Source organism: Lynx rufus, unplaced genomic scaffold (assembly GCF_022079265.1).
Source record: "Lynx rufus isolate CCGP_SWC_20201006 ecotype Redwood Valley unplaced genomic scaffold, mLynRuf1.p SCAF_8, whole genome shotgun sequence".
Taxonomy (NCBI): Eukaryota; Metazoa; Chordata; class Mammalia; order Carnivora; family Felidae; genus Lynx; species Lynx rufus.
Window position 1 is genome coordinate 50,262,533 of NW_025814896.1, and position 24,946 is coordinate 50,287,478.

At 43.1% G+C, this 24,946-nt stretch overlaps 2 protein-coding genes across 2 annotated transcripts in view; one reads left to right on the forward strand and one right to left on the reverse strand.

Moving 5' to 3' along the window:
- Nucleotides 1-18,623, reverse strand: part of ABHD12 (abhydrolase domain containing 12, lysophospholipase) — a 90,637-nt gene extending 72,014 nt beyond the window's left edge. The window contains exon 1 of the mRNA XM_047068599.1: nt 18,300-18,623. Coding sequence (XP_046924555.1) covers nt 18,300-18,490 — 191 coding nt within the window. The 5' untranslated portion in view covers nt 18,491-18,623. The remainder of the gene's footprint in view (nt 1-18,299) is intronic.
- Nucleotides 18,624-23,944: 5,321 nt separating this feature from the next.
- The window catches only part of GINS1 (GINS complex subunit 1), a 29,830-nt gene continuing 28,828 nt past the window's right edge, over nt 23,945-24,946 (forward strand). The window contains exon 1 of the mRNA XM_047068604.1: nt 23,945-24,654. Within this exon, the coding sequence (XP_046924560.1) occupies nt 24,580-24,654 (75 nt within the window). The 5' untranslated portion in view covers nt 23,945-24,579. The remainder of the gene's footprint in view (nt 24,655-24,946) is intronic.

The following is a 24,946-nucleotide window of genomic DNA, read 5'->3' on the forward strand; positions in this document are numbered from 1 at the left end:
GTTAGCAGGGGCTTCCACCGATCCTTGTCACTCAGGAACTTTTCAGGAGGCTCCATCACTCTGTAATGTCACCATCTCCACAAATGGCTTTAGGAAAGAGGGCATGGAGAACCCCAAACCTGCTGTAAAATGCTTCTACCCTGAAGAGTCACACATCACTCCCTTCAGACCATAGGTCACTTCAAATGGGCAAGATCCCAAACTGGAAACTCAGGGAGCAGTAGATATGTGCCCACAGGGTGAAATAGCTACGTGTGCATGCACAGCACTTACAAAATAAAGTAAACCACTTTACAACTTCACAAAGGAAAATTTTGTCTTTAAAATTTGCTTATTAATTTGCCTTTTAAAAAGTAAACTTTTTAACACAGGACTATTTTTAGATTTAAGTGAACCTGCCCTCCCCCAACACTTTTAATTTTCCTATCCAAGAAGCCTGAGCCTCCAGATTCTTTATTTTATTAAAACAGTATACATTGATAACACAGAAATTGCTACTTAAATTGGCTACAGGTACCCTGGACAGATTCACCCTTTAATGTTCGTGGTCCCTCATGTTTATGACTTAAAGATCCCCATGATTCAAAATCATTCAACAGAGAGCCAGAAGGCACTGACACAGTTAGCTTCATGCAATGCTTTCCTTGGAGCTTTGGTTTCCCCACAGCATCTGCAGCAGGTACCCAGATGCTACCAGCCACACCAAAACTGACTAGGTGGGAGGTGCTAAGCTACCGAGAAGGTCCCAAAGGAGGCCATCAACCCAAGTGAAGCCCACCCCTTAGCACTGCACCTTGGTCACTAAAGTGGTCAGAGAAGGAAAGCAACATCCTGGTTAAAGCACCATTTCCCTTCCATGACACCTGCCCAGTATTTTCAACCCATGATAGTTCCCTTTTCTAATATTCAGTATGTGTATGAAAGACGGCCCCAACACAGTCAGGAGGCACAGTGGTTAGAGCACAGGCCCTGGGCCCAGCTCCACCTGCCATGGCTATGTGACCATGGGCAAGCTACAGACTATGTGTGCTTCAGTTTCCTCAGCTGGGTTAACAGCGCCTACCTCATAAAGAAGTTGTGAACATTTCCTAAGTTAATACTTGTAAAGTACTCAAGAGAATGGTATATGGTACAAAGTACTGAATGTTATTTTTACTAATTCTTCCTGTGCCTACTTTTATTGACTCTTCCCCTTTCCTTGTCTTCACTTCTTTGTGATTTTTCTGCCTCTACACTCTCCTTCACCTTCCTTGCACTCATCACCAGTAAACACCAACTCACCAGACACTGTTTTTGAAAGACAGGGGAGTCTGGGACACAAGAGATGTGGGCTCAATTAGGAAGACTGCTGCTTTAAAAGTTCCACAAACACAGCCTTCCAACTGTCGAGGGGCTGGGGACCAAGACCAGGCGGTAGCCTCGGCTCCTACAACAAAGGCTCCCTGGGTCAACACTGGCATTTAAGCAGGTAGACTGGTACTTGCCCACTGCACCTAAATGGCAGCCACGCATGAGATCTCACTATGACCAGCCTTCATAAGCACAGTTACGACCTGGAGTCAACAGCAGACTCAATTCATCTCCAGAAATGGTTCCTCCCAGCCAACCCTTCTCTCTCCCCATTTCCCACCCGCCCCCCACCAAAAAGTACTGGTTCCTAGATTTTTGTAGGTCATGAGCTAGTGAAATTTTCTGCAAAATGAAGACTTGACATAGTGTTGTCAAGTTCTTAACTTTACCAAGTAAGGATTTCAAAAACTAGCTAATCTGATGAGAACATTTTAACACCAAAAAAGATAGAAAGGACACTATCTCAGAATTCAAACACTATATAAATTTACCTTTATGAGATATTCTCTACACTGTACTTATTGTTTCATTTCCCTTCTACATAGCAAAAATTTAGTCCAAAAATGCCTTGGACCCCAAGTCAGTATTTGGGACTCCTGCTCCTCAGATGGCAGCAGATGGCATGGGCTAGCTTCTCCCATCTTCCCTGCCTTCCTCTTAGCAGCTATGGTCCTGTTTCTTGTCTATTTTCGTACCTAAGAAGGACCTGGCTTCAGGACAAAACTGGTCCCAGAAATCCCTGGATCCCATTTCAGGGCCCTTATTGCTGTATCCTCTTTTTCATTTATGGAAGTAGTAGCGGTTATAAAACCTTCTGGCCTCATCTCCCAAATGAGGCCAGTATAATGACAACTTCTTAGCATCTTATATGGGATTTTGTTCTTCCTGGCCCAGGTCAGGACAGCATATGTCCTGGATTTATTTTTTTTTTCTTTCTTTCTTTCTTTCTTTCTTTCTTTCTTTCTTTCTTTCTTTCTCTTTTGTTTCTTTCTTTCTTTTTCTTTCTCTTTCTTTTCTTTCCTTCCTTCCTTCCTTTCTTCCTTCCTTCCTTCCTTCCTTTTTCTTTCTTTCTTTTTTAAGATTTTGTTTTTAAATAATCTCTATGCCCAACATGAAACTCGAACTCCTGAGCCTGAGATCAAGAGTCACATGCTCCAGGGGTGCCTGGGTAGCTCTGTCGGTTAAGCGTCAGACCTCGGCTCATGTCATGGTCTCTCAGTTGGTGGGTTCAAGCCCTGCATCGGGCTGTGTCCTGACAGCTCAGAGGCTGGAGCCTGCTTCGAATTCTGTGTCTGCCTCTCTCTCTGCCCCTCCTGCTCTCTCTCTCAAAAATAAATAAACATTAAAAAAAAAAAAAAAAAAAGGAGTCATACCTCTACCAACTGAGCCAGTCAGGTGCCCCAGGTCCTGGATTTTTGATGGCATAAGAGCTAATGCACAAATGGTATGAAAGTATATACTGACAAAAATCAGTACACTGCTTTTCTTCCTTTCTTTTTTGATATTTTAATACACTGCTTTTCTACCTTATCAACAGTGCAAGCATAGAAAGTTATATATATATTTTTTCCCTCATCTCTAATAAAAATAAAACCATCTCAATGAATGGATAAAGAAAATGGGTACGTACATACAATGGAGTATTACTGAGCCTTAAAAAGGAAATCGTGACATATGTCACAGCATGGATGAACCTTGAAGACATTATGCTAAGTGAAATAAGCCAGACACAAAAGGACAAATATTCTAGGATTTCATTTCTATGAGGAACGTAGAGTAGTCAAATTCAGAGAAGGTTTGACAGCTGTCATCAGGGACTGGGGAGTTAGTGTTTAATAATGGGTACAGAGTTTAGGTTCGTGAAGATGTAAAGGTTCTAGTGATGACTACACAACTTGTGAATTTGTTTAATGCCACAGAATTGCACGCTCACAAAAGGTTAAAATGGTGAATTGTGTTACATATATTTTCCACAATAAAAAATATTTCCAAAAGCCTGTCTCATTTGGGAAATTAGCATAGCTCCCTTTTCATTTAGCTGTTCACTCAGGAAGCATTGTTTTCTAGCTCTAGAACTGTTTATAAGAACTAAGCACTCTTTACTAACTAGAACAAGAAACTACCTGCTTTCCAAACCTATTTTCATAGTAAAAAAGTTATCCAAGAAAGTTCTGAAACCTGTGGCATTGCAAAGCAAAAATACAAGGACTGAACATGTATTAGCAATATAGGTAGTTTAACATCTCAAAGCATGAACACTGGGAAAACAAATTAAAGTGTAAAGTAGGTGTCTCCTGTGAACTTCTTTTAAATTAACAGAAAAAGTAGACAGGGTGAGTAGGCAGAGAAAGAAAAGCATTATGCCACTTTATTCTTGTATAACACTGATAGGATCTTGTTGCAATGTCAGTACAGCTTAGTGAAGTAGGCAAGACAGATAATATTCCCAGTATAGAGATCTGGAAACTAAGCTCATAGCTAGTAAATAGCTTGCTCAAAGTAAGGCCTCAGCTGGGGATGGAGCTCAGGTCCTTGGCCTCTAAGTGCGACCCAGTCTTCCTATTCAACCAAATCCTCACTGAGAAGATACCCAGAAAAATTTTAGAATAAAAATTTGATCCTCAGCTTCCCTGGGTTTTCTCCTTGGGGTTTCAGATCACCTGACTATGCTCTGAATCCCAAAGACACCATGGTGGCAGCAAAGCCCACAGAAGTTCTGGGTGGTGGCAAGAACACAGGTAAGAATGAAAGCTGAGGGAAAAAATTTTTTTTTCAAAATGCTCACGTAAAAGCTCTATAACATCTGTTTTGTTTTTGGAACAGCTCTGAGATACAATTGACATGAACTGCACATATTTAAAGGATATAATTATATCAGTTTTAACACATGTAAACACTTTTGAAACCACCACCACAATCATGATAGTGAACATACCCATCACCTCAAGTTCATCTTGCCCCTTTTAATTTTTCCCTCCTGCTCGTCTCTGGTCCCCACTTCACACCCCAATCACAGATCTGCTGTCTGCAACTACAGAATAGTTTCATATATATAGAATTTCTATTGTCTGGCTTCTTTCACTTGGCATAATTATTTTGAGATTAATTTGTTCATTCACTGTTGCCTGTATCTCCCTTTAAAAAAAACTTATTTTTTAGAGCAGTTTTAGGTTGACAGCAAAACTGAGAAGGTACAGAGATTTACCATATACCTCTGCCCGCCACACATACACAGCTTACCCTACATCAACACCCAGCACAGAGAGAGGTACATTTGTTACAACTGATGAAGCAATATTAACACATCATCCAGAATCCATTCACTTTAGGGTTCACTCTTGGTGTTGTACATTCTAAGAATCTGGACAAATGTATAATGATGTGTATCTACCATTGTAGTGTAATGCAGTCATTTCACAGCCCTAAATACCCTCTGTGCTCCAAGTTCATTCTTTTTTTTTTTTTTTTAGTTAAAAAAAATTTTTTTAAGAGAAAGAGAGAGAGTGCAAGCAGGGGAGAGGGGCAGAGAGAGACAGAGAGACAGAAAATCTTAAGCAGGCTCCAGGCTCAGCACAGAGCCCGATGTGGGGCTTGATCCCATGACTCTGGGATCATCATGACCTAAGCCAAAAAATTAAGAGCCAGACACTCAGCCAATTAAGCCACCCAAGCACCCCATTTCTTTTGATTCCTAATATTCCACTGTAGGACTACACAACTCATTTTCACACATACCTGCTGATAGACATTTGGATTGTTTCCAGTTTTTGCCTATTACAGATTAAACCTACTATTAAGATTAATATTTTTGTTTTCTATTTCTTTGCTTTCTGCTTTGATTTTTATTATATGCATTTTTTTCTTTTCTACTTTGGGTTTAATTTGTACATTTTGTTTTTCAGTTTCTGAATATGGAAACTGAAGTCATTGAAGACATTTCTTCCTTCCTATAGGCCTTTAGTGTCATAAATTCTCCCAAGATGCTTTAGAAGCATACACATGTCTTTATTTTCATTCAGTTTGGACCACTTTTTAATTTCGTCTTTGACTTCTGGTTTATTCAAAAGTGTGTTATTCAGGGACACCTGGGTGGCTCAGTTGGTTAAGCATCTGACTTCGGCTCAGATCATGATCTTGTGGTCTGTGAGCTCCAGCCCCACGTTGGGCTCTGCTGACAGCTTGGAGCCTGGAACCTGCTTTGGATTCTGTGTCTCCCTCTCTCTGCGCCTCCCCTGCTTATACTCTGTCTCTCTCTCAAAAATAAACATTAAAAAAAAAAGTGTGTTCTTCAGCTCTCAAATGTTTCCAGACATCTTTTTTTTTTTAACTGATTTCTAATGTTAATTTCTTATGGTAAAAAAACAGACTTTGCATGATTTAAATTCTTTTAAAGCTATTGGGACTTGTTTTATAGCCTAGAATATGATCTATGGATCTTCTCTTAAGGAGAACACACATCTGCCATTGTTAGACAATCAGGTTAAGTTGACAGTGTTGTTCAAATTTACTTCACTCTTGCTGACTTTCTGCCTTCTACTTCTATCTCTGACTATAATAATGAATGTGTCTATTTTCCTGAGTTCTCTTTCCGCTTTACACATTTTGAAGCTCTGTCAATTACATATACAAACATTCAAAGTTGTCATGCCCTTTTTTTAAAAAAAGCTTATTTATTTTGGGGTGGGGAGGAAGGGGCAGAGAGAGAGAATCCCAAGCAGGCTCCACGACATCAACACAGAGCCCCATGCAGGGCTCAAACTCACGAACCATGAGATCCTGACCTAAGCTGAAATCAAGTTAGACATTTAACCGACTAAGCATCCAGACACCCCTAAAGTTGTCTTCTTGATTAATTGATCCTTTTGTCATTAAGAAATGATCTGCTTTATCTCTGAAAATATTCTTTGCTCTGAAATATACTGATATTAATATAGCCACCCCAGCTACCTTTTCTCTTATGTTTTTCTTAATAACATTTTTTCTCTAGCTTACTTTATATAAGAATAGAGTATACAACATACAAAGAGTATATAATATACATAATATGTGTTAATTGTCTATAGGTCAGGCTTCTGGTAAACAGTAGTCTATTAGTAGTTAAGTTTTGGGGAAGTCAAAAGTTATACACAGATTTTTGACTGCATGGGGGTGCATACCCCTAACTCCCACATTGTTAAAGGGTCAACTGTATATAAAATATACGTGTAATATAGAACATATATAACATATGTATTATCTCTTTATATCTCTCAGAATGAACAAAAAAGTAAAGCCAAAATTCATTCCCCAAGACTAATAGTTGGATTAAATTCTCCTCAGTTCACAAGTGGAAACCTGAAGAATAATCTTCAAAATCTTATTTGAACGCAGTCAGTATTGGGGGTAATTTCACTCAACAGGTTTGAAAACTTTAAGGCCTTAATAAAATACACAAGTGCAATCCATAAATGTCTCTTTGTTCCCAGAGAAGAAAACAAAAAATCATGAGGATGTTGGCAGAGTTGTCCTGCTGTGAAAAGGCCTTATTCTCCTGCCAGAGACAAAAATGTTTTACACTATAGTACAGCTTGTTTTCAAGTGCTTTACACACAACTGCATTACCTACTGTTAAAAAAAAAAAAATCAACTGAGTGAATTTTAAAGATCTTATTGGCTTTATACAATGATTCATGAGTCAGGCAGCATTTAATCCAGCAGATGGAAAGAAGTGTAGAGGAGCCGTGCACAATGAAAGGCTTTTACAGGCAGAAGTGAGCAAGAAGAAGGTTACACTGGGCAAAAAAGCAGGTTGGTTTCTGCCTGGTCACTTTCCTTTAGGGGATAGCAGGGATCTGTCAGGCAGATTACCTTGCTAGTGCTGATCAGGTGATTCCTGATAGAGTGGCTTAAGATTCCGTTTCTGGGGGAGCTGAAGCTGTAATCAAGTTTGGTCTTGGTTTGGTGATAGAGGGCTTAGCATAAGTGACTCCATTTTGGGCAACTTGTCTTGTGTTTAACACTGCCTTATTTTTTTTTCTTTATACTACTTTGCACCCCTTGAAATTTTACTGTACAGTTAAGCACTACCTTTTTTGGTTATCTTTCTCCTTCACAAGAATGTAAGCTCCATAAAGGCTGGGACCTGCCTGGTTCTTGTGGAACATTTTAACCACATCCTCTAGCACACAGTAGGTCTCAACAAGTATTTGTGAGATGAACAAAAGAACAAACATTCAAGCAATATTCTCAATATATGCCACATTGTTAACAGTAATTATCCAAGGAAATTCTATTTTCTCATTTTCTCTGTTTTAAATTTTTATTAAGAAAGCTTTACTGGGGCGCCTGGGTGGCACAGTCGGTTAAGCGTCCGACTTCAGCCAGGTCACGATCTCGTGGTCCGTGAGTTCGAGCCCCGCGTCAGGCTCTGGGCTGACGGCTCGGAGCCTGGAGCCTGTTTCCGATTCTGTGTCTCCCTCTCTCTCTGCCCCTCCCCCGTTCATGCTCTGTCTCTCTCTGTCCCAAAAATAAATAAAAACGTTGGAAAAAAAAAATTTAAAAAAGAAAGCTTTACTATTTTGGGGACTCCTGGGTGGCTCAGCTGGTTAAGTGTCCAACTCTTTATTTTGGTTCAGGTCATCATCTTATGGTTGGTGGGATCGAATCCTTCATTGGGCTCAGTGCTGACAGCATGGAGCCTGCTTGGGATTCTCTCTCTCCCTCTCTCTGCCCATCTCCCTGCTTACATGTGCTCTCTCTCTCTCACAAAATAAATAAATAAAATCTTTAAAAAAGAAAAGAAATATTTATTACTTTTGTAATGAGATAAAAGTTTAAATGGAAGGAACAAAGGGGGAGAGAGAGTGGGTTCCTTGGGGGTTGCCTTTCACCATGGTGATCACTATCCCCTGTGGTAACCTCACACCTGGAGATCCCTGCCTTGGTCCCTGCACAATCTCCCTCGTGCTCTCTCTTGAGGCCCTGGGGAAGTACTGGCAGGCTCCTAGCTGGCTGACACCGGTCTAACAGTCCCTTCCTGCTGGAACCCTAAGCCAAATATCAAATGTCCAGTCTTTTTATTTTCCATCCCATAGTTTCTGCCATGATGTGCCTTGTCGAAGTGTGGTGTGTCCCCAAACTGTGAGAATTTCTTTTCTTATATCTACAGAAACCTTGGTAAGCCAGGAATGCATTGACAAGATGCATTACATCCTGTCAATGAAACGAGAGCCTAAAAGATGAGATTCTCTGAAGATAAATTGGCACAAAAAAACATCAGAACAACAAAGGACAAAAGTGAGATCAGGCATCTCCAGACATGCCTGCATTTTGTCTTTACTGAAGACATCATTAAAATATTTGAGTGTAAGAGCTGATGGCTGTCACGAGTAAAAACTGACAATGAACTCCCTGAGAAAAGGTACTGTTTCCTTCCATCTTTATGTTCTCAGTGCCTAGCATGCATCTGACCAATAATTGAAGCATGATAACTGTGTAACTGTGTGAATAAAATAACCTACGGGCACCCACCAGTGACATGGCCATTTTCAGGTAGAAGCAACAGGAACAGGAATGGCACAAGTCAAGGATGAAAGATGAAAGGGTGGGAAGTCTCTGTTGTACATATGCTAGAAGAAGATAACAGTTAAAAGCCATATGCCTCTCAGGGACCTAAACCACTGCAACTACTACTGCATCAAAATGACCTGCTTCAACCCTGAACATTCTTCTCCTCCCACTGTGAATAGTTCAGTCAATATATCTAAAACTCGCAAGGAGATTCCACAAGTTTGATAAGAACTGAAAACAATTTGAACTTTCTTTTCTCATCCTAAAGCTCAGGGCAACTTCTTTCAAGATTCAAGAACAGACCCCAAAGTCTAGCATTCCTGAGATCTGCTTATATTCCTTCAGTGACACTCCTCTGCCTTCATCTTTGCAAAATGAAAAGTCTTACTCTTCTGAAACTTCTCACGTTGACACCCATCTACCCTGCTCTTTTTACTTTTTAGGACACTTCCATACCTGGTGATAGAATATAGATATTAATACTACTCAAGTCCACAAATACCATCTCAAGATAAATTCTATTTAGAAACAGTTATTTGTGTACTGGCAAAACCTGAGAGGTAAGGATTCTGCCTGAGTCCCACATAATTACTCTATCTTGACCTCACTTCATGTTGCTCCTTTTCCCACCTCCACCTCAAACCCAGCTGTAACCAGGATGTGTGCAGGACCTTTGTGGAGGCAGTGCCCTCCCACTCATGCCCCCTGGAGCCAGGTAGCACTCGACTGTACAGAAACATGTGTGGCTTTTCTGACATGCAGCTCACAGCTAAAATGACTTCTCATGGGAGCCATTTTTGAAACACTGCATATCAGAAAGAAGAGTCCCTGCTAGGTAGCATGATTGTTCACATTAATGTTTAGCAAATATGCCAGAACAGTCTGATTAGATTGAGAATAAAGAATAGGACTGTCCTGGTGGAGAAGTGAAAAGAAAGACCTTCTTCAGTGCTTCTACCCCATCTCCCCTCAATGGACAACCTTGCTCTTATTTCACAGAGAAAGCAGAAGCATGCAGAAGACAACTTCCAACACTACCCCTGCAAATCTAACCACCTCCCTGTACCTTTGCAGCACCCTTGACCTGCCTTCCTGTCTGGGGACCCTCCACTTAGCCTTGGGGTGCTGGATCCCAGAGACACCATACCACCAGCATCCACATGGCCAGTCTATACCTACTGGACCATCCCACTAAGCACAGCAACGAGCTCTAACAGCACTGGTGAGGAGTCTCCTCCCACCCCAGCTATCCCCCTCATCTTTGTTCCCTTTTATTGTACAACTCCTTTAAAAAGCTTTCTGCATTTCTTCCCTCCACCTCTCCCTTGAGCCACTGTCAGACTCTTACCCCACCATTCCAATTACTCATCCTTGTCAACCACTCATCTCTACATCACCAAATCCAACAGCAGATCATGCTTTCTCTGCAATAGGCTTCCTCACACAGCTCCCTTGACCCCTTCCTCCTAGCCCTCCTCCCAATCCATTCCCTTGCTCCTTCCAGGTCTCCTCTCCTCCCCAACCCCTAATCACCCAGGACCTGGAACCCAACCTCTGTCATGACTCTAAATACCTTCTGCAGGCTAATGGTCAGAAGTCAGCCTAACTGCCCCAAACTCCAGCTCCTCCAACCTACTGCATCTGCAAGAAGAGACACCGCAATATGCCCCAAACCAAACTCATCACCCCCCAAAGCATTTGCTCTTCCCGTAGCTGCCCCATCTCAGCACATGGCAGCTCCTTGCCTCTGGCTGCTCAAGAAAAAACTGGTGAAGCACTTCTGAACATCCTCACTCTCTCATGCTAATCCACCCACAAATCTTTTGACATCTCCTTCAAAACAGACCCAGAATGCAGCACTACTCCCCTCCACAGCTACTGCCAGCCCAAGTCCCCATCATCTGTTGCCTGGATGACTCCTAACTGGTCCTCCTGCTCCCTCTGGCCCTCCAGTCTGTCCTTGTCACAGCAGTCAGTATGACATGGTAATGACATACATCACATCAAGGCATTTCTCCACTCTAAAGAAACCAGTGGCTTCCATTCGATCGTCCCCTATTGGAAAGGCCTCCTGCCACCTAAACCATGCACGCACCACAGGCGCTCCTTACCAGCCTACTTTTCTCCTCAGCGCCCCAAGCACCTGATGCAGCATGCCCTTACTCGTTTGTTATCTACCTCCCCCATGGGAATATAAAGTCCACAAGATGTGACCCATATCCACTGCTGCAGCCTCAGGACTTAGAAGAGTTATTGTACCTAAAAGGTACTCAAACTCTGCAAAGTGAACTGGTGAAAAAAGTGTTTAATAGCCAAAGAGTACTGTTATAAATGTTCTAATACCCACAGATATGATTACTGATCACGATGATAAGTATAGGCACGATGGGGGTGCCTGGGTGGCTCAGTCGGTTGAGTGTCTGACTTCGGCTCAGGTCATGATCTCGGTTCGTGGGTTCAAGCCCCGCATCGGGCTCTGTGCTGACAGCTCAGAGCCTGGAGCCTGCTTTAGATTCTGTGTCTCTCTCTCTCTCTGCCCCTAACCCACTCGCATTCTGTCTCTGTCTCTCTCAAAAATGAATAAACATTAAAAAAAAATTTTTTTTTAAAAAGTATAGGCACGATGACTGGTTGAGAAGACATATTGTAATCATTTGTGGGCAGAGAAGAGAAAGGATCAATTCCTTTCCTCTAAGTTAACAGAGCTTTCTCAGTACGCCCAACTACTAGTATTAGTAATAACCATTGGACAACCAAAGTAGAAGGTGCCACTGATTGAGCACTCATCTCGCACCCAGCTCTTTCATACACCCAAACTTCACCCCAATCCTATAGGGAAGAAATTTCTATCCCCACATCACAGAGGAAGAAACAAACTCAGAAAGTTGAGCAACTCTCCCCAAGTCACAGAACCTGAAGACACTCACTCGGGTCTGTTATCCATGCAAGCTTTCCTCTAAAACATCAAATGATGCTATAATGAGGACCAAACCCAAATAATGGGTCTTTCGGCTAAATGGTCATCTCAGTCAAAGCTTCCTGCTACCATTTTTACCTGTGTCGGCATCCACTGCCCTAACTGATCCTCCCCATCCTAGCCTTCTGTTTAGGACAAAACAAATGATTTACCCACTACCAGTGCTGAAAGAGCCCTCTGGCAAAGCACGAAACCACCAACATCCAAGTTCTGTGGCATCATCTCTGGGAGAAGAGCGCGGACTTAATCTGTCAGTTTTCAAGATCATATTACAGTAAAAATTTTTCCTGTAGTCTTCATTTTGGAAAGAAAAGTGCCCATGTGGGAGGAGGAGGAGGATCACGAGCCTGGAAAGGCAGCCTGTCTCCACTGCCGTCAGCATAACCCTGACAAGATGACCCATCTTTTATGCCTCTTTCCAAGGCCACCTCCATGATAATGTCTTTAAGACCTTTTAATCTACTCAAAAATATCTTCCATATATGAACAGTGTCTGCGTAGTTACTATACAAGACACTCTCCCTTGAGAAGGGAGAGTAAACATTGGCTAAAAAGGAACTGAAAAGCAAGGAGAGATATAGGGCATGAAATCTCACCAAAGGAGATATGAGAGAAGCACCAGGTCCCAGGGTCCTGGGTCCAGGACTGGAGTGTGGCCTTGATAAGGTAAAACAACTGGGAAGAGATGGACCCAGCTGGGGGCTCCAGGTGAGGTGCCATAAACAAAGCCTGCCTCCTTGCTTATCATTGTCCAGGCATAGACTGTATTCTGGGGGAGTGGAAGGAGAAGGAGGATGGAAAAAAGCAGACTTTAACTACAAAAACTACCCCAGAATACATTCTCACCTTCTTAGTATATAAAGAAAGGACAAAGTGAAGCTTCTAGGGTGAGTTCAGGAAGACTGATGTTAAAGGAGACCATCCTTAACCTCAGCCACGGCCTTCCTGGATTATAGTGAAGCCATTAGCAGCTAGATGAAGTTCCTTCCTTTGGGTCAAGGAGAAACCATGGGTGATGCCTCAGTTCCCCTGTATTTACATGCAAGGATCACAGGCTATGAAACCTCCTGTGCAGCCCACTGATCTCAGTCACTGGCAGATCCACCTATGAGCTGGGAGTAGAAGAATAAAGACAAGTTCACTAAAACACACAGACCCATACATCTCATTACCACCTTCCCAGGGTACAAATTAGAGTACTTACGCCTTCAAGGCATAGTCCCAAGAAGACCTAGGTTACTGAAAAGAACAGGGAAGACCTAAAAATTCCTCATTTTCTAAAAATTACCAGATATTGTATAAAACTAATATCTAGTCCCTCCTCCCAGGGAGTGCATGTCAATGTGTATGTTAGATAAGCATTTACCTTTAAATACAACCCGTCCAGGGCACCTAGGTGGCTCAGTCAGTTAAGTGACTCTTGATTTTGGCTCAGGTCATGATCTCACCATTTGTGAGATCAAGCCCCACGTCAGGCTCTGTGCTGACAGTGTGTGGAACCTGCTTGGGATTCTCTCTCTTCCTCTCTCTCTGCCCCTCCCTTGTTCACCTGCATGCTCTCTCTCAAAATTATTTTACTCCAAAGTTGTTTTTACCTGAATTAGTTGCCAATGTTTACAAAGTCTGAGTGTACACACACGTACACACACATGGGTGTATACACACACACACCCAGCTACTCTTCTGGAGAGACTGGATGATCTGGCCAACCTAGGGCCACATTCCTGCCAGGGGCAGTGGCAACAGGAGAGGGTGCAGTAACCACTTTCAGACAGAAGATGTTTTCTCTACTTCTCCAGAACCCTCAGCAGCATCCTATTCTCCCAGAACTAACTAAAAACATATATATTTTCTTTAGGAAAAAAAAAATTTCTACTTCAATGCATGTCTGTGTATTAGATATACTATTACCTACTTTTAATCAAGGGGAAAAAAAGGAAAAAAGCAAACAAATTAGGGAACAAGACAGGGGTAACAGCCCCAGATACAGAGGAAAAAACTGGATAAAACAGATGATTTTCTATCAATGTATAATCACCAAAACTAAACCCAGAAAGAAATAGCAAATCTAAAAAAGCACCAGGTTTAGTTTTACAGGGGAATTCCACAAAAATTTAAAGAAACAAATCATTTCAAAAGTATTTAAACTGGCTGAAGCAGAGAAAGATTTTTTTTTTTAATGCTTATTTATGAGAGAGTGAGAACGGGGGAGGGGCAGAGAGAGACAGAGACAGAGAAAGGGAGACACAGAATTCAAAGCAGGCTTCAGGCTCTGAGCTGTCAGCACAGAGCCCAACACAGGGTTTGAACTCACAGATCACAAAATCAAGACCTGAGCCAAAGTCGGACGCTTAACTGACTAAGCCACCCAGGTGCCCTAAGAAAGAGAAAGGTTTTAATAAAGCTATATAAAGCACTAAAACAACTTGATAAAGATTGCATTAAAAAATAAATTACAGGGGCGCCTGGGTGGCGCAGTCGGTTAAGCGTCCGACTTCAGCCAGGTCACGATCTCGCGGTCCGTGAGTTCGAGCCCCGCGTCGGGCTCTGGGCTGATGGCTCAGAGCCTGGAGCCTGTTTCCGATTCTGTGTCTCCCTCTCTCTCTGCCCCTCCCCCGTTCATGCTCTGTCTCTCTCTGTCCCAAAAATAAATAAACGTTGAAAAAAAAAATAATAAATTACAGGGACACCTGGGTGGTTCAGTTGGTTGGGTTTCCGACTCTTGATTTTGGCTCAGGTCATGATCCCAAGGTCATGGGATCAAGCCCCATGTGGGGCTCTGAGCTGAACATTGAGGCTGCTTAAGATACACTCTTTCCCTCTCTCTCTCTCTCTCTCTCTCTCCCTCTGTGCCTCTCCCTGGCTCATATGCTCTCTCTCTCCCTCTCTAAAATAAAATATTACAGACTAGTCTCTCAAATAATGAATGATGATTTAAAATTGCTAAGTAAAACATTAAGAGGCCCTAGCTACACATTAACAGAATTTTCACTGATGATTCAATAATATAATGATTCAATAATACAAAATCTGTTACTCTAATTCATATTAACAGGTCAAGAGAGAATATCTACATAATTTCACAGATGCTAAAATGGCATTTGATAAAATTCAACAACCATTTTTGATTAAAAAACCAAACAGCAGCAACACACGCTTAGTAAATAACTAGTGTGGCAAAAACACAAAGCAGTCTCAGTAAAGTAAGGAACAAGACAAGGATACCCAGTATCAGTCCTAGTGTTTAATCTTGTTCTGGAAATACAATGCAATCAAAGAAAGAGATGTAAGGGACATAAAAAGTACAAACCAAGGGACAAAATTCTTATTTGTAACTGATATGATATTATACCTGGAAAATCCAAGAGAACTGCAAAATCTACTAGAAACAATATGATTACATAAGTTGCTGCTTACAAAATTAATAAGTACAATAATAAAAATATGTAATATGTAAGAAAGGATCAATAACAAAAATTTCAATATTCTCAATAAAGAAAAAGATCAAGTAACTAGGAATAAACATAATAAATGTACAGGATTTTAATTTTTTAATGTTTATTTATTTTTGAGAGAGAGAGAGAGAGAGAGAGAGCGCGCAAGTAGGGGAGGGGCAGAAAGAGAGGGAGACACAGAATTTGAAGCAGGCTCCAGGCTCTGAGCTGTCAGGACAGAGCCTGACACGGGTCTAGAACTCACAAACCATGAGATCATGACCTGAGCTGAAGTTGGATGCTTAACTGACTGAGCCACCCAGGTGCCCCAAAATGTACAGGATTTTGAAACAAACCAAATTTAAAAAGCTGTTTCTGAAGTAACTAGGGATATGCATATGTAGACTGGGTATCAGATTAAATTAGTAACAGGCAATAAATTGTTGATTTTGATAAATATAGCATTTTGGGTATGCATATTTCAAAAAGTCCTTATTTGTTCAAGCTATATTGTAAAGTATTTATGGATGAAATCATTTTTAAAAATATTCTAGTTCCCCACCCCACCCCCCCCAAAAAATGGAGGGAAAAGAGACAATTCAAGATTGGCAAAACATGGCAAACTGTTTAAGAAGTCATGGATACATGGAGGTTCTTTGTATTGTCTTCCCTACTTCTGTATATTTGAAAATGTGCACAAAAAACCCCAACAAAATGCAGATAATGAAAATAACTAGTGTGGCAAAATATGCAGATATTGTATACCCAAAAGTATACAATAGGCTTATGAAAACACACAAAAATTGCTACCTAACAATTAAGAAATGCTAATTAAAGCTACAAATCAGATGTCATTTTCATCAGCCAAATAGAAAAAGATCAAAATATCTGGTAACATTCATTATTAAGGGGAAGGGCAGACAACTGACACTGCTGGAGGAAGTACTCATCAATACACTGGAGGGCACTTTGGCCTCACCTTTCAAAGTTATAGACACACACTCCTTGGCCCAGCAATTCCACTTCTTAGGAATTTACAGATTCTAATTCAACAAGTATTTTCAGCCACCTACTATGGCCATGCACTGGAGACAGAAAGGTGGAGGAAACAATGCCCAATGCCCCTGCTCTCATAAGGCTTCTATTCTTATATGGGAGGAGACAACCAATAAAGCAACTTAAGTATAAAGGCAATTACAAGGTCAAGACAGGGATAAGTGTGATGAAAAAAGTAAACAAAATAAGGGTGTTGGGAGTGGCATGAAGTCTGTTTTGGATGGGCTGGTCTGGGAGGGCCTCTCTGAGGACATGGCAGTTGAGTAGAGACTTTGGTGAAAGAGAAAACAAAGCAGAATGTCCAGGAGAGCATTCCAAGCAAATACAAAAATAAAAATAATCATATCCTTTGAATACAGTACATCTTTCAAGGAAGGTGCAAGGCCAGCATTATTTCCCCAAACATTATTGGGCATAACAATTTGATTTTTTCAAAGGAAGAATTCCCCTACTTATCTAGGCATTATGCTAAACCTGTTAACAAAAGTACATTAAAGCTATTCAGGAGTTTTTAATGCAGATAAACCTTTCCACAAAAAATAAATTAGTTTCACAAAAGATATTGACCAGTTACTAGATAATTTTACACAAAAACAAAAATACTGCCAGTCCCTGCCCTTCTGGCAAAAATTTGTACTACTAACTTAGAGGAGACTATAGTTTAATTTCATGACCTTTTAAGCAATAAAGTTGAAATGCCGAGGTGTCCTTTTAGATTAAATATTTCTATTCATCCAAATATTTATATTTTTATTTATCCAAATATTCATATTTTCAATTTCAGGATTTTTAAGCAACAAAATTGATTATTTTTAGGGACTATTTGGATAAATATTTGACACTGAAGTGGCCAATGCCATTTAAGGGCATTCCAGCTGACCCCAAAAGAAATTACTCTACAACACCTTAAACATTACATACTAACTTGTTCGAAACCATGAAACATCCAGCTGTCAAAACTGCCATCAATGATACGTTCTATGAACAGCCAGATAATTAAGAAGCCAGCATATGGGGAGAGACTTTTCCCTGTGAAATACACTATCTTAATTTTGAAATCAGCTTTACCTGGATGCATTCATCTCCTACTCAGAGGGAGAATGCAAATAACCAAAAGACTTCCGGACTCTACGGAGATTCCCAAGGAGACAACTCGCGTAGACAAATTTCAAGCACCACGAGCCATCTGCACAACCCAAGACAGGTTTCCTTCCAACAGCTGAGGATGCGGTGTATCCTTCCCGGCCCTCAGACACAGCAGACCATTTAACCTTCCCCCAAAGGTCGTCCAGCAGCTGAGTAGAGAATGCCACTTCTGACAACTAGTTACCCGAGAAAATACCAAAGTGAGAAACCGGGGAACGGTAGCTTCTACATACACCAGTCCAGCAAGAGGGGCCCTCGGTTTTGAGTTCACTGCAGGAAATCCATGGGGAAGGATCCCACCGCTCTCTGGGTCTGGAGCCTTCCCTTCAGCGTCCCACCTCGTACGTGCCGAGCGTCCAGGGGCCTCACCAGGGACGCTTCCGACCCCTCCGCTACTCTCCCACAAGGGGTCGTGGCTGCCCGCAGCCCCCAGTCCCTGGGAGAGACGGTGCTCCAGCCCGTAGCTGACGGTGTCCCACTAGCTCACCTGGGAAGGGTACGGACGCGGGACTGAGCTCCGCGGAGCGCGAGAAGAGGACACCAGGGGGGTAAAGAGGGTAGTCGGGGGCGCTCCCGCAGGCAGGTACCTGAGGAAAGGATGCCCGAGGGCCGCACTTGCGGGCGGCTAGGCGAGGGAAAGGGATAGAGGAGGATCGGAAGAGGACACCGGAGGGGGGGGGGGGTAGGTGTGGAGCGTTCCCACAGACAAGAAACTTATGGAGGGGCGGGGGCATTAGGGGCTACGTGCCGGCCAGGTACCGGGACTCCGCCCCTGTGCTGCGCCTCACCTGCCCAGGGCCCGCTTCATGCCCGCGTCTGCGGCGCAGCGCGGCTCCGCCGGCGCCTTGCCCGCCAGGCGCAGGTTCTGCTTCAGGCGGCAGTCGGCGTCCAGCGCCGCGGCGGCCGAGCCAGAAGAGGACGAGCCCGAGGCGGCGCAGCGCTCATGCTCCAAGGCGACGGGCTCGGTCCGCTTCCTCATCCCGCGGCCGACACGGCCGGCCGCCGACGGCGTCCACTGGCCTCACTGCCCGCCTGCGCCTCAGTCGCCGCCGCTCACAGGAGCCGCTGCAGCAGGGAGCCCACAGCCACTAGCATCCCAGCCCCAGGCCGCGGCGCCCGACTGTACGGCCCGGCGCCTGGGACCAGGTCGGCGGCGCCAGCCAATCAACGCCGGGCTCCTGCCGACCCCGCCCCCCACTCCGCCCCGTCCCTAGTTCCTCGGGTAGTGGGCCCAGTGTTCCCGGCGCGGACCTGCAGCCATCTTGGAGAAGGGCAGGCGAAGCCGTGCGGGGCGTCATGGTCTCGGCAGGGCCAAGCGGTCGATTTTGTTGTGGTGGGGTCTGGGTTCGGTCCCGGAGAGTGGGAGGGCCGGTTTTGCCTCGTGCTCGGCGCCGTGTGCAAACGCACCGGGTCCTGCCCCAGATCGATGACCCGAACGTGAGACAACGCGGGACTGAATCGGAGCACCCAGTGATCCAGAGCCGCAGCGGAAAGCTGGCTCCTTCCCCTCCCGCCCCAGGCTTTGTGATTTTCCTCTAATGCTGGAAACCCAATCTGAATGAACCCATCAGAAATGTTCTTATAACGGTTTTATAAGAACCAAAAGCAAAAGGTAACAAATCACCATTTTCATGATTTATAACTTTTCCCACAAGACTTTTAAAAATATACTTTCAGGTACTTTTTTTTTTTAACACAAGTGTATAGATAATTTAACTGTTAAGATTTGGGCTGAACATAGGAAAACTGATCTACTTAAACAACTTCTTAAAAACCTGTATTTGATTTTAGATTTTTGTAAAGCAGTTAGAAATAGTGGATGGAGAGGCACCTGGGTTGCTCAGTCGGTGGAGCATAAGACTCTCCATCTTGGGGTTGTTGGTTCAAGCCCCAAATTGGGTGTAGAGATTACTTAAAAATAAAAACTTTAAAACAAAAAAAGTAGCTGATGGAAGAAATAAGTTTCAAAGATAAATTTACACTTCTGGAACCCAAGTTAAGAACTAATTCAACTCATCTTACAAAGAAAAGAGTAGTTTCACAAATTTGGTTTTACACTTTTGGCATTCTTTAATATGGCATTATTTCTTACAAACGATCTACCACCTAGAGATTTGCTTACTTTCTTTTTCTTTTTGTTTTTAATGTTTATTTTTGAGACAGAGAAAGACAGAGCATGAGCAGGGAGAGGCAGAGAGAGAGAGAGGGAGACAGAGAATCTGAAGCATGGTCCAGGCTCTGAGCTGTCAGCACAGAGCCCAATGCGGGCTCCAACCCATGAACCATGAGATCATGAACTGAGCCCAGGTTGGTTGGCTAACCAACTGAGCCACCCAGGCGCCGTGAGATTTGCTTATTTATTACAAAGTGAACTTGTGTAATTTCAACATTTGTGTCAGTAGAAAACTATTGGCAACTGATCATTTAAGATCAATTAGAAATGCCTTTAGAAATTCAGGGGCGCCTGGGTGGCGCAGTCGGTTAAGCGTCCGACATCAGCCAGGTCACGATCTCGCGGTCCGTGAGTTCGAGCCCCGCGTCGGGCTCTGGGCTGATGGCTCGGAGCCTGGAGCCTGTTTCCGATTCTGTGTCTCCCTCTCTCTCTGCCCCTCCCCCGTTCATGCTCTGTCTCTCTCTGTCCCAAAAATAAATAAAAAACGTTGAAAAAAAAATTTAAAAAAAAAAGAAATTCAGTAGCTCTTGGGGTGGCTGGGTGGCTCAGCTGATTGAGCATCTGACTTCAGCTCAGGCCATGATCCGATGAGCTCACAGTTCCTGAGTTTGAACCCCACTTCAGGCCCACTAGTATCAGCACAGAGCTTGCTTTCGATCCTCTGTCATTCTCTCTCTTCCTGCCCCTCCCCCACATGTGCTCTCTTGCTTAGAAATAAAAAAAAAAAAGACATTTAAAAAAAGGAATTGAGTAGCTTCTTATATTAGCTTTGTAATGGTACTTCTAAATTACAATAGAATTTCATTGTATTGCAAAATATATCACAACCAGCATTCATATTTGTGTGGATATCTCCAAATACTCTCCTAGAACTTAAATGATGAATTCTTTGAAGTGTTAAACTAGCACATACCGGAGACTGGGAATCTAGAAACTGAAGTTAAAAAAAAATTTGACCCCATCACTCACAAAATCCTTTTTAATAGAAAAACAAAAAAGCAAGGAAGGTAGGGCTGTTGAGAAGAGAGAAATGTGAGGGGTATTGAGTCTTGCTGGCATTTAGGACTTGCTCATATAGTCCTCAACTCTTGGTCCTCTAGGGGCCAAAGGCAGGCTTCCCCCAAATGGGCCACTTTGGCTTGAAGATTATTTTGAACTAAAGGCAATCAAGACCTATGGATTTAAATGTTTTGGCCCTCCCTTAACTAAATAGAAGAATCTAAATTGGGAGTCTTTCCCAGAATAATGGTTATTACCAGAGATAAACTTTATCTGAATGACCCATCTATATGGCAAAGCAGACATCTAAATTACCAAACATCTGCTCTTCTTATTGCCCTGTGACTTGTATTCGTTCCGTTCTAACTCCCAGACCCCTGGCTGCTTCTCTTTAGTTCAGGATAATAAATATACCTTATTTTGTGTGTCTTTCAGGTTTCCGTGTCAATGTGGATTTCCTGTATATAGGAAACTAAATATTCTCCTGTTAATCTGTCTCATATCAATTTGATTCTTAGTACAGCTAGAAGGACCTAGAAGGGGACAGGAAATTCTTGCTCCCCAATATACCACATTGGCTTTCTGAGTAGTATCTAAAAGTCTTTAAAGACTACACTGGTGACACCCACATTTGTATCTCTAGTCCACACCTCTTCCTTAAACCCCAGGCCCCTCTAATGGTCTACTTGTCCACTCTGATATACTATTAGCATCTAAAGTTATTATGTTCAAAGCTGAGTTCCCAACTCTTCCAGCCCCCAACTCTTTGTGTAACCTTCCTTACCTCAGGAATGGCAACCTTATACTTGCATTTCCTTAGGCCAAAACTCTGAGATCACCCTAATTCTCCCTTCCTATGCCATGGTGTCTATCACAAAGCCTTATCAGCTCTCCTTTCAAAATCCATCCAGGATCCAGGCCACCTGGTCAGCTCAGTTAGCTACTTTTTTTTTTTTTTTTAAGTTTATTTGTTTATTTTGAGAGAGACAGAGACAGCACAAGTGGAGGAGGAGGAGAGAGAGAGAGGGAGATAGAAAATCCCAAGCAGGCTCTGTGTTGTCAGTTTGGAGCCCGATGTGGGGCTTGAACTCATGAAATGGTGAGATCATGACCTGAGCTGAAACCAAGAGCCAGACTGAGCCACCCAGGCACCCCAAGTGGTCAGTCAGCCACCTTTGATGTCAGCTCAGGTCATGATAGCACAGTTTGTGAGATCAAGCCCCAAGTCAGGCTCTGCACTGACAGCGTGTGGAGCCTGCTTGGGATTCTCTCCCTCTATCTCTGCCCCTCCCCTACTCACTCTTTCTTTCTCTCTCTCTCAAAATAAATAAATAAACTTAAAAAAGTAAAGTCTATCCAGGATCCAACCACTTCTCACCATAAGTGGTCCTCTGCCTCCACCTTTACCCACTTGTCTACTTAAGTCAGCTGTCAGAAAGGTCTTTTTAAAGACCTAGGTCACTTGTTTGCTCAAAATACCTATATGGTTCCCCATCTCACTGAAAATAAAACAGAAAGCTTATGAAAGGGCCTTTGGGGTCCTACCTGACATGGCCTCCAGCCCTCACTCTGATCTCAATCACCAGTGTCTCCCTCCCTTACTTTACTCCAGTGTCACTGACTCCTTGCTGATGCACAGGCCCCAAGGAGGGGTGTGGGTGGCATGTGTGTGAGCCACCCACCCTCCTCGTTGTGGCCTTTGCACTTGCATTTCTGCTGCCCATAATTCTCTGCCCATCCTATGGCCCCATCTCCACACAGCTTATTCCCTCTCTGCTGCAGGTCTGTGCCGCCTTTGAACACTATCTCAGAACCTTCAGGCCCTCATCATCACTCTACCTTCCCTGGTTTATTCTTCTTTGCACTTCTCACAAATATATTTATTATCCGTATAACTGTATCTGTGAATTGCTATTTTCCCATACTGGAACATAGACTGTGAGCGCAAGGACTGTATTCACTGTTTTATGTCCAATGTCTAGAACAATACCCAGTATGTAGTAGGTACTTCGTAAACATTTGCTGAAGGAGTAATGAATTACTGCAACCCCTCAGAAGTGTATACTATTGTCCCTACTGTACAGGTAAGGAAGTAAGGATCTGAAATAAAAGGGTTTATGTCAGGGGCACCTGGGTGGTGGCTCAGTTGGTTGGGCATCCTACTCTTGGTTTCAGCTCAGGTCATGATCTCAGAGTTTGTGAGTTTGAGCCCCACATCAGGTTCCACACCAATGTGTGGTGCCTGTTTAGGATTCTCTCTCTTTTCCTCTCTCTCTGCCCCTCCCCTGCTCATGCTCACTCTCTCTCTCTCCCAAAACAAATCAACTGAAAAAAAAAATGCTATTTAATAAACACCATTTGTTTAAAAAAAAAAAAAAGGTTTAGGGGTGCCTGGGTGGCTCAGTCAGTTGAGCAAACGACTTCAGCTCAGGTCATGATCTCACAGTCTGTGGGTTCGAGCCCCACATTGGGCTCTGTGCTGCTTCAGATTCTGTGCCCCCCTCTCTCTCTGCCCCTCCCCTGCTCATGCTCTCTCTCTGTTTCAAAAATAAAAATAAATAAAAATAAAACATATTTAAAAAAAAGGTTTGTGACAAAGGAAGGTTGTGGATGCTGGCGACTTTTGGAATAGAATCCTGTAGCACAATCCACTATAGTTCTGTGTATTTAATTAAAAAAAAAAATTAGCTAAATTATTCCTTACAGTAGAGCTGAAAAGGAAATGTCACTCAAAGATTCAAAGACTTTGTAGGCCATTCCCATGCTCATTGTTCAGATCACATATCTACTGTATCTATATTTGCAAAAGAGGAACAAAGTTTCTAGGGTTAACTAGCATGAATCCAAGTAATATTGCCTTTTTAAAAAGTAGCCAAACAAAACAAATTGTTTCTATAGCAGTAATTTCCATTTTTGATTCTATAGTTATGAAAATGTCCATAATCATGTAGGTAAGATTATGGCTGTCTGAATTCATGTTAGTCTAGTATTTTCCCTTTTTGTAGATTTCATGAATACAGCTATTTTACAAATGTTTTTAGAGGACTGCTTTAAAATCAAAAGTGGTACTGTAGAGTCAAAAGCTTAAATACAAACTCTGTCACATTAGACGTTGTGTGACCTTGAGCAAGTTATCTATCTTGGGTCTCCTGGCGGGCTCAGTGGGTAGAGCATGTGACTCTTGATCTCGGGGTCATAAACTCAAGCCCCACCTTGGGTGTGGAGCTTACTTTAAAAAAAAAAAAAAAAAAAGGTTATCTAACTTGTTTTCTAATCAGTACCAAGAGTCTTAAAAGCCACCTCAGGTTAATCGTGAGAATTAAATGAAATATGTCACAGCCCATACCACACAGGAGATACCCAATAAAACTTGCTTTTCCTCTTCTATCGAACAAAAAAAGCACACTGCAAAACTAAAATGCTGCGTCTGAACATTAATGCACAAGTTTCTGAGTTTTTTCTCAACCTCAAAGTGCAACCCCTTTTGAACCTAAACAAAAATGAATCAAATGGAAAAAGGAAGAACAAAGATGTGCACATCTCGCGAGTGGCGCTTGGGAACTCGAAAGTCTCTGCTCAGCCTACAGGCTGGAACCCAGGGCCACTACGCTCCCCCAGCTGCGGGGGTTTCCCTAGAGAAGGAGGCACCGCTTCCCCATCTGTTGTGCGGCTGCGCAGTAGAGGCAAATGTCCCTTCACAGCCGCCATAAGCCGCGAGGCCCAGGAGCGTGTTATTATTGGCTGGGTGTGTTTGGCGCCAAAGCGGAGGCGGAGGCGAGTATCTGCGGCTGTGGGACTGCGAACCATAGTACCTTAGAGAGGGGGCCGTGAACCCAGCGACTGTTTGGCGTGAGAGCGGTCGGTTTAGGAAGCTGCAGGGCCGGGGCGCGTCCGACATGTTCTGCGAAAAGGCCATGGAGCTGGTCCGCGAGCTGCACCGCGCGCCAGAAGGGCAGCTGCCAGCCTTCAACGTAAGGGAGGACGGAGTTTCACCGGGCAGGTCGTGCTGAAGGGGCGGGGTCTCGGAAGCGCTGGGGGCGGCCTTGGGGCGGGCCTGGGGCTCGTGGGAGGACTGTAAGAGGATCTGGCTCCCAGAGATTCTAACCTGCATATCACCTGAGGGTGTGCTTTCTCAGCTCGAGTCGGGAACAAAAATTTTGGAACACGGAAAGACAAAATATAGCAGGAAAAAGAGTGCATTCATGTTTATGTCCCCCAGCGATTTGGTGAATTTCCTCATGAGTGTATGTCCTTCAGTGTTTT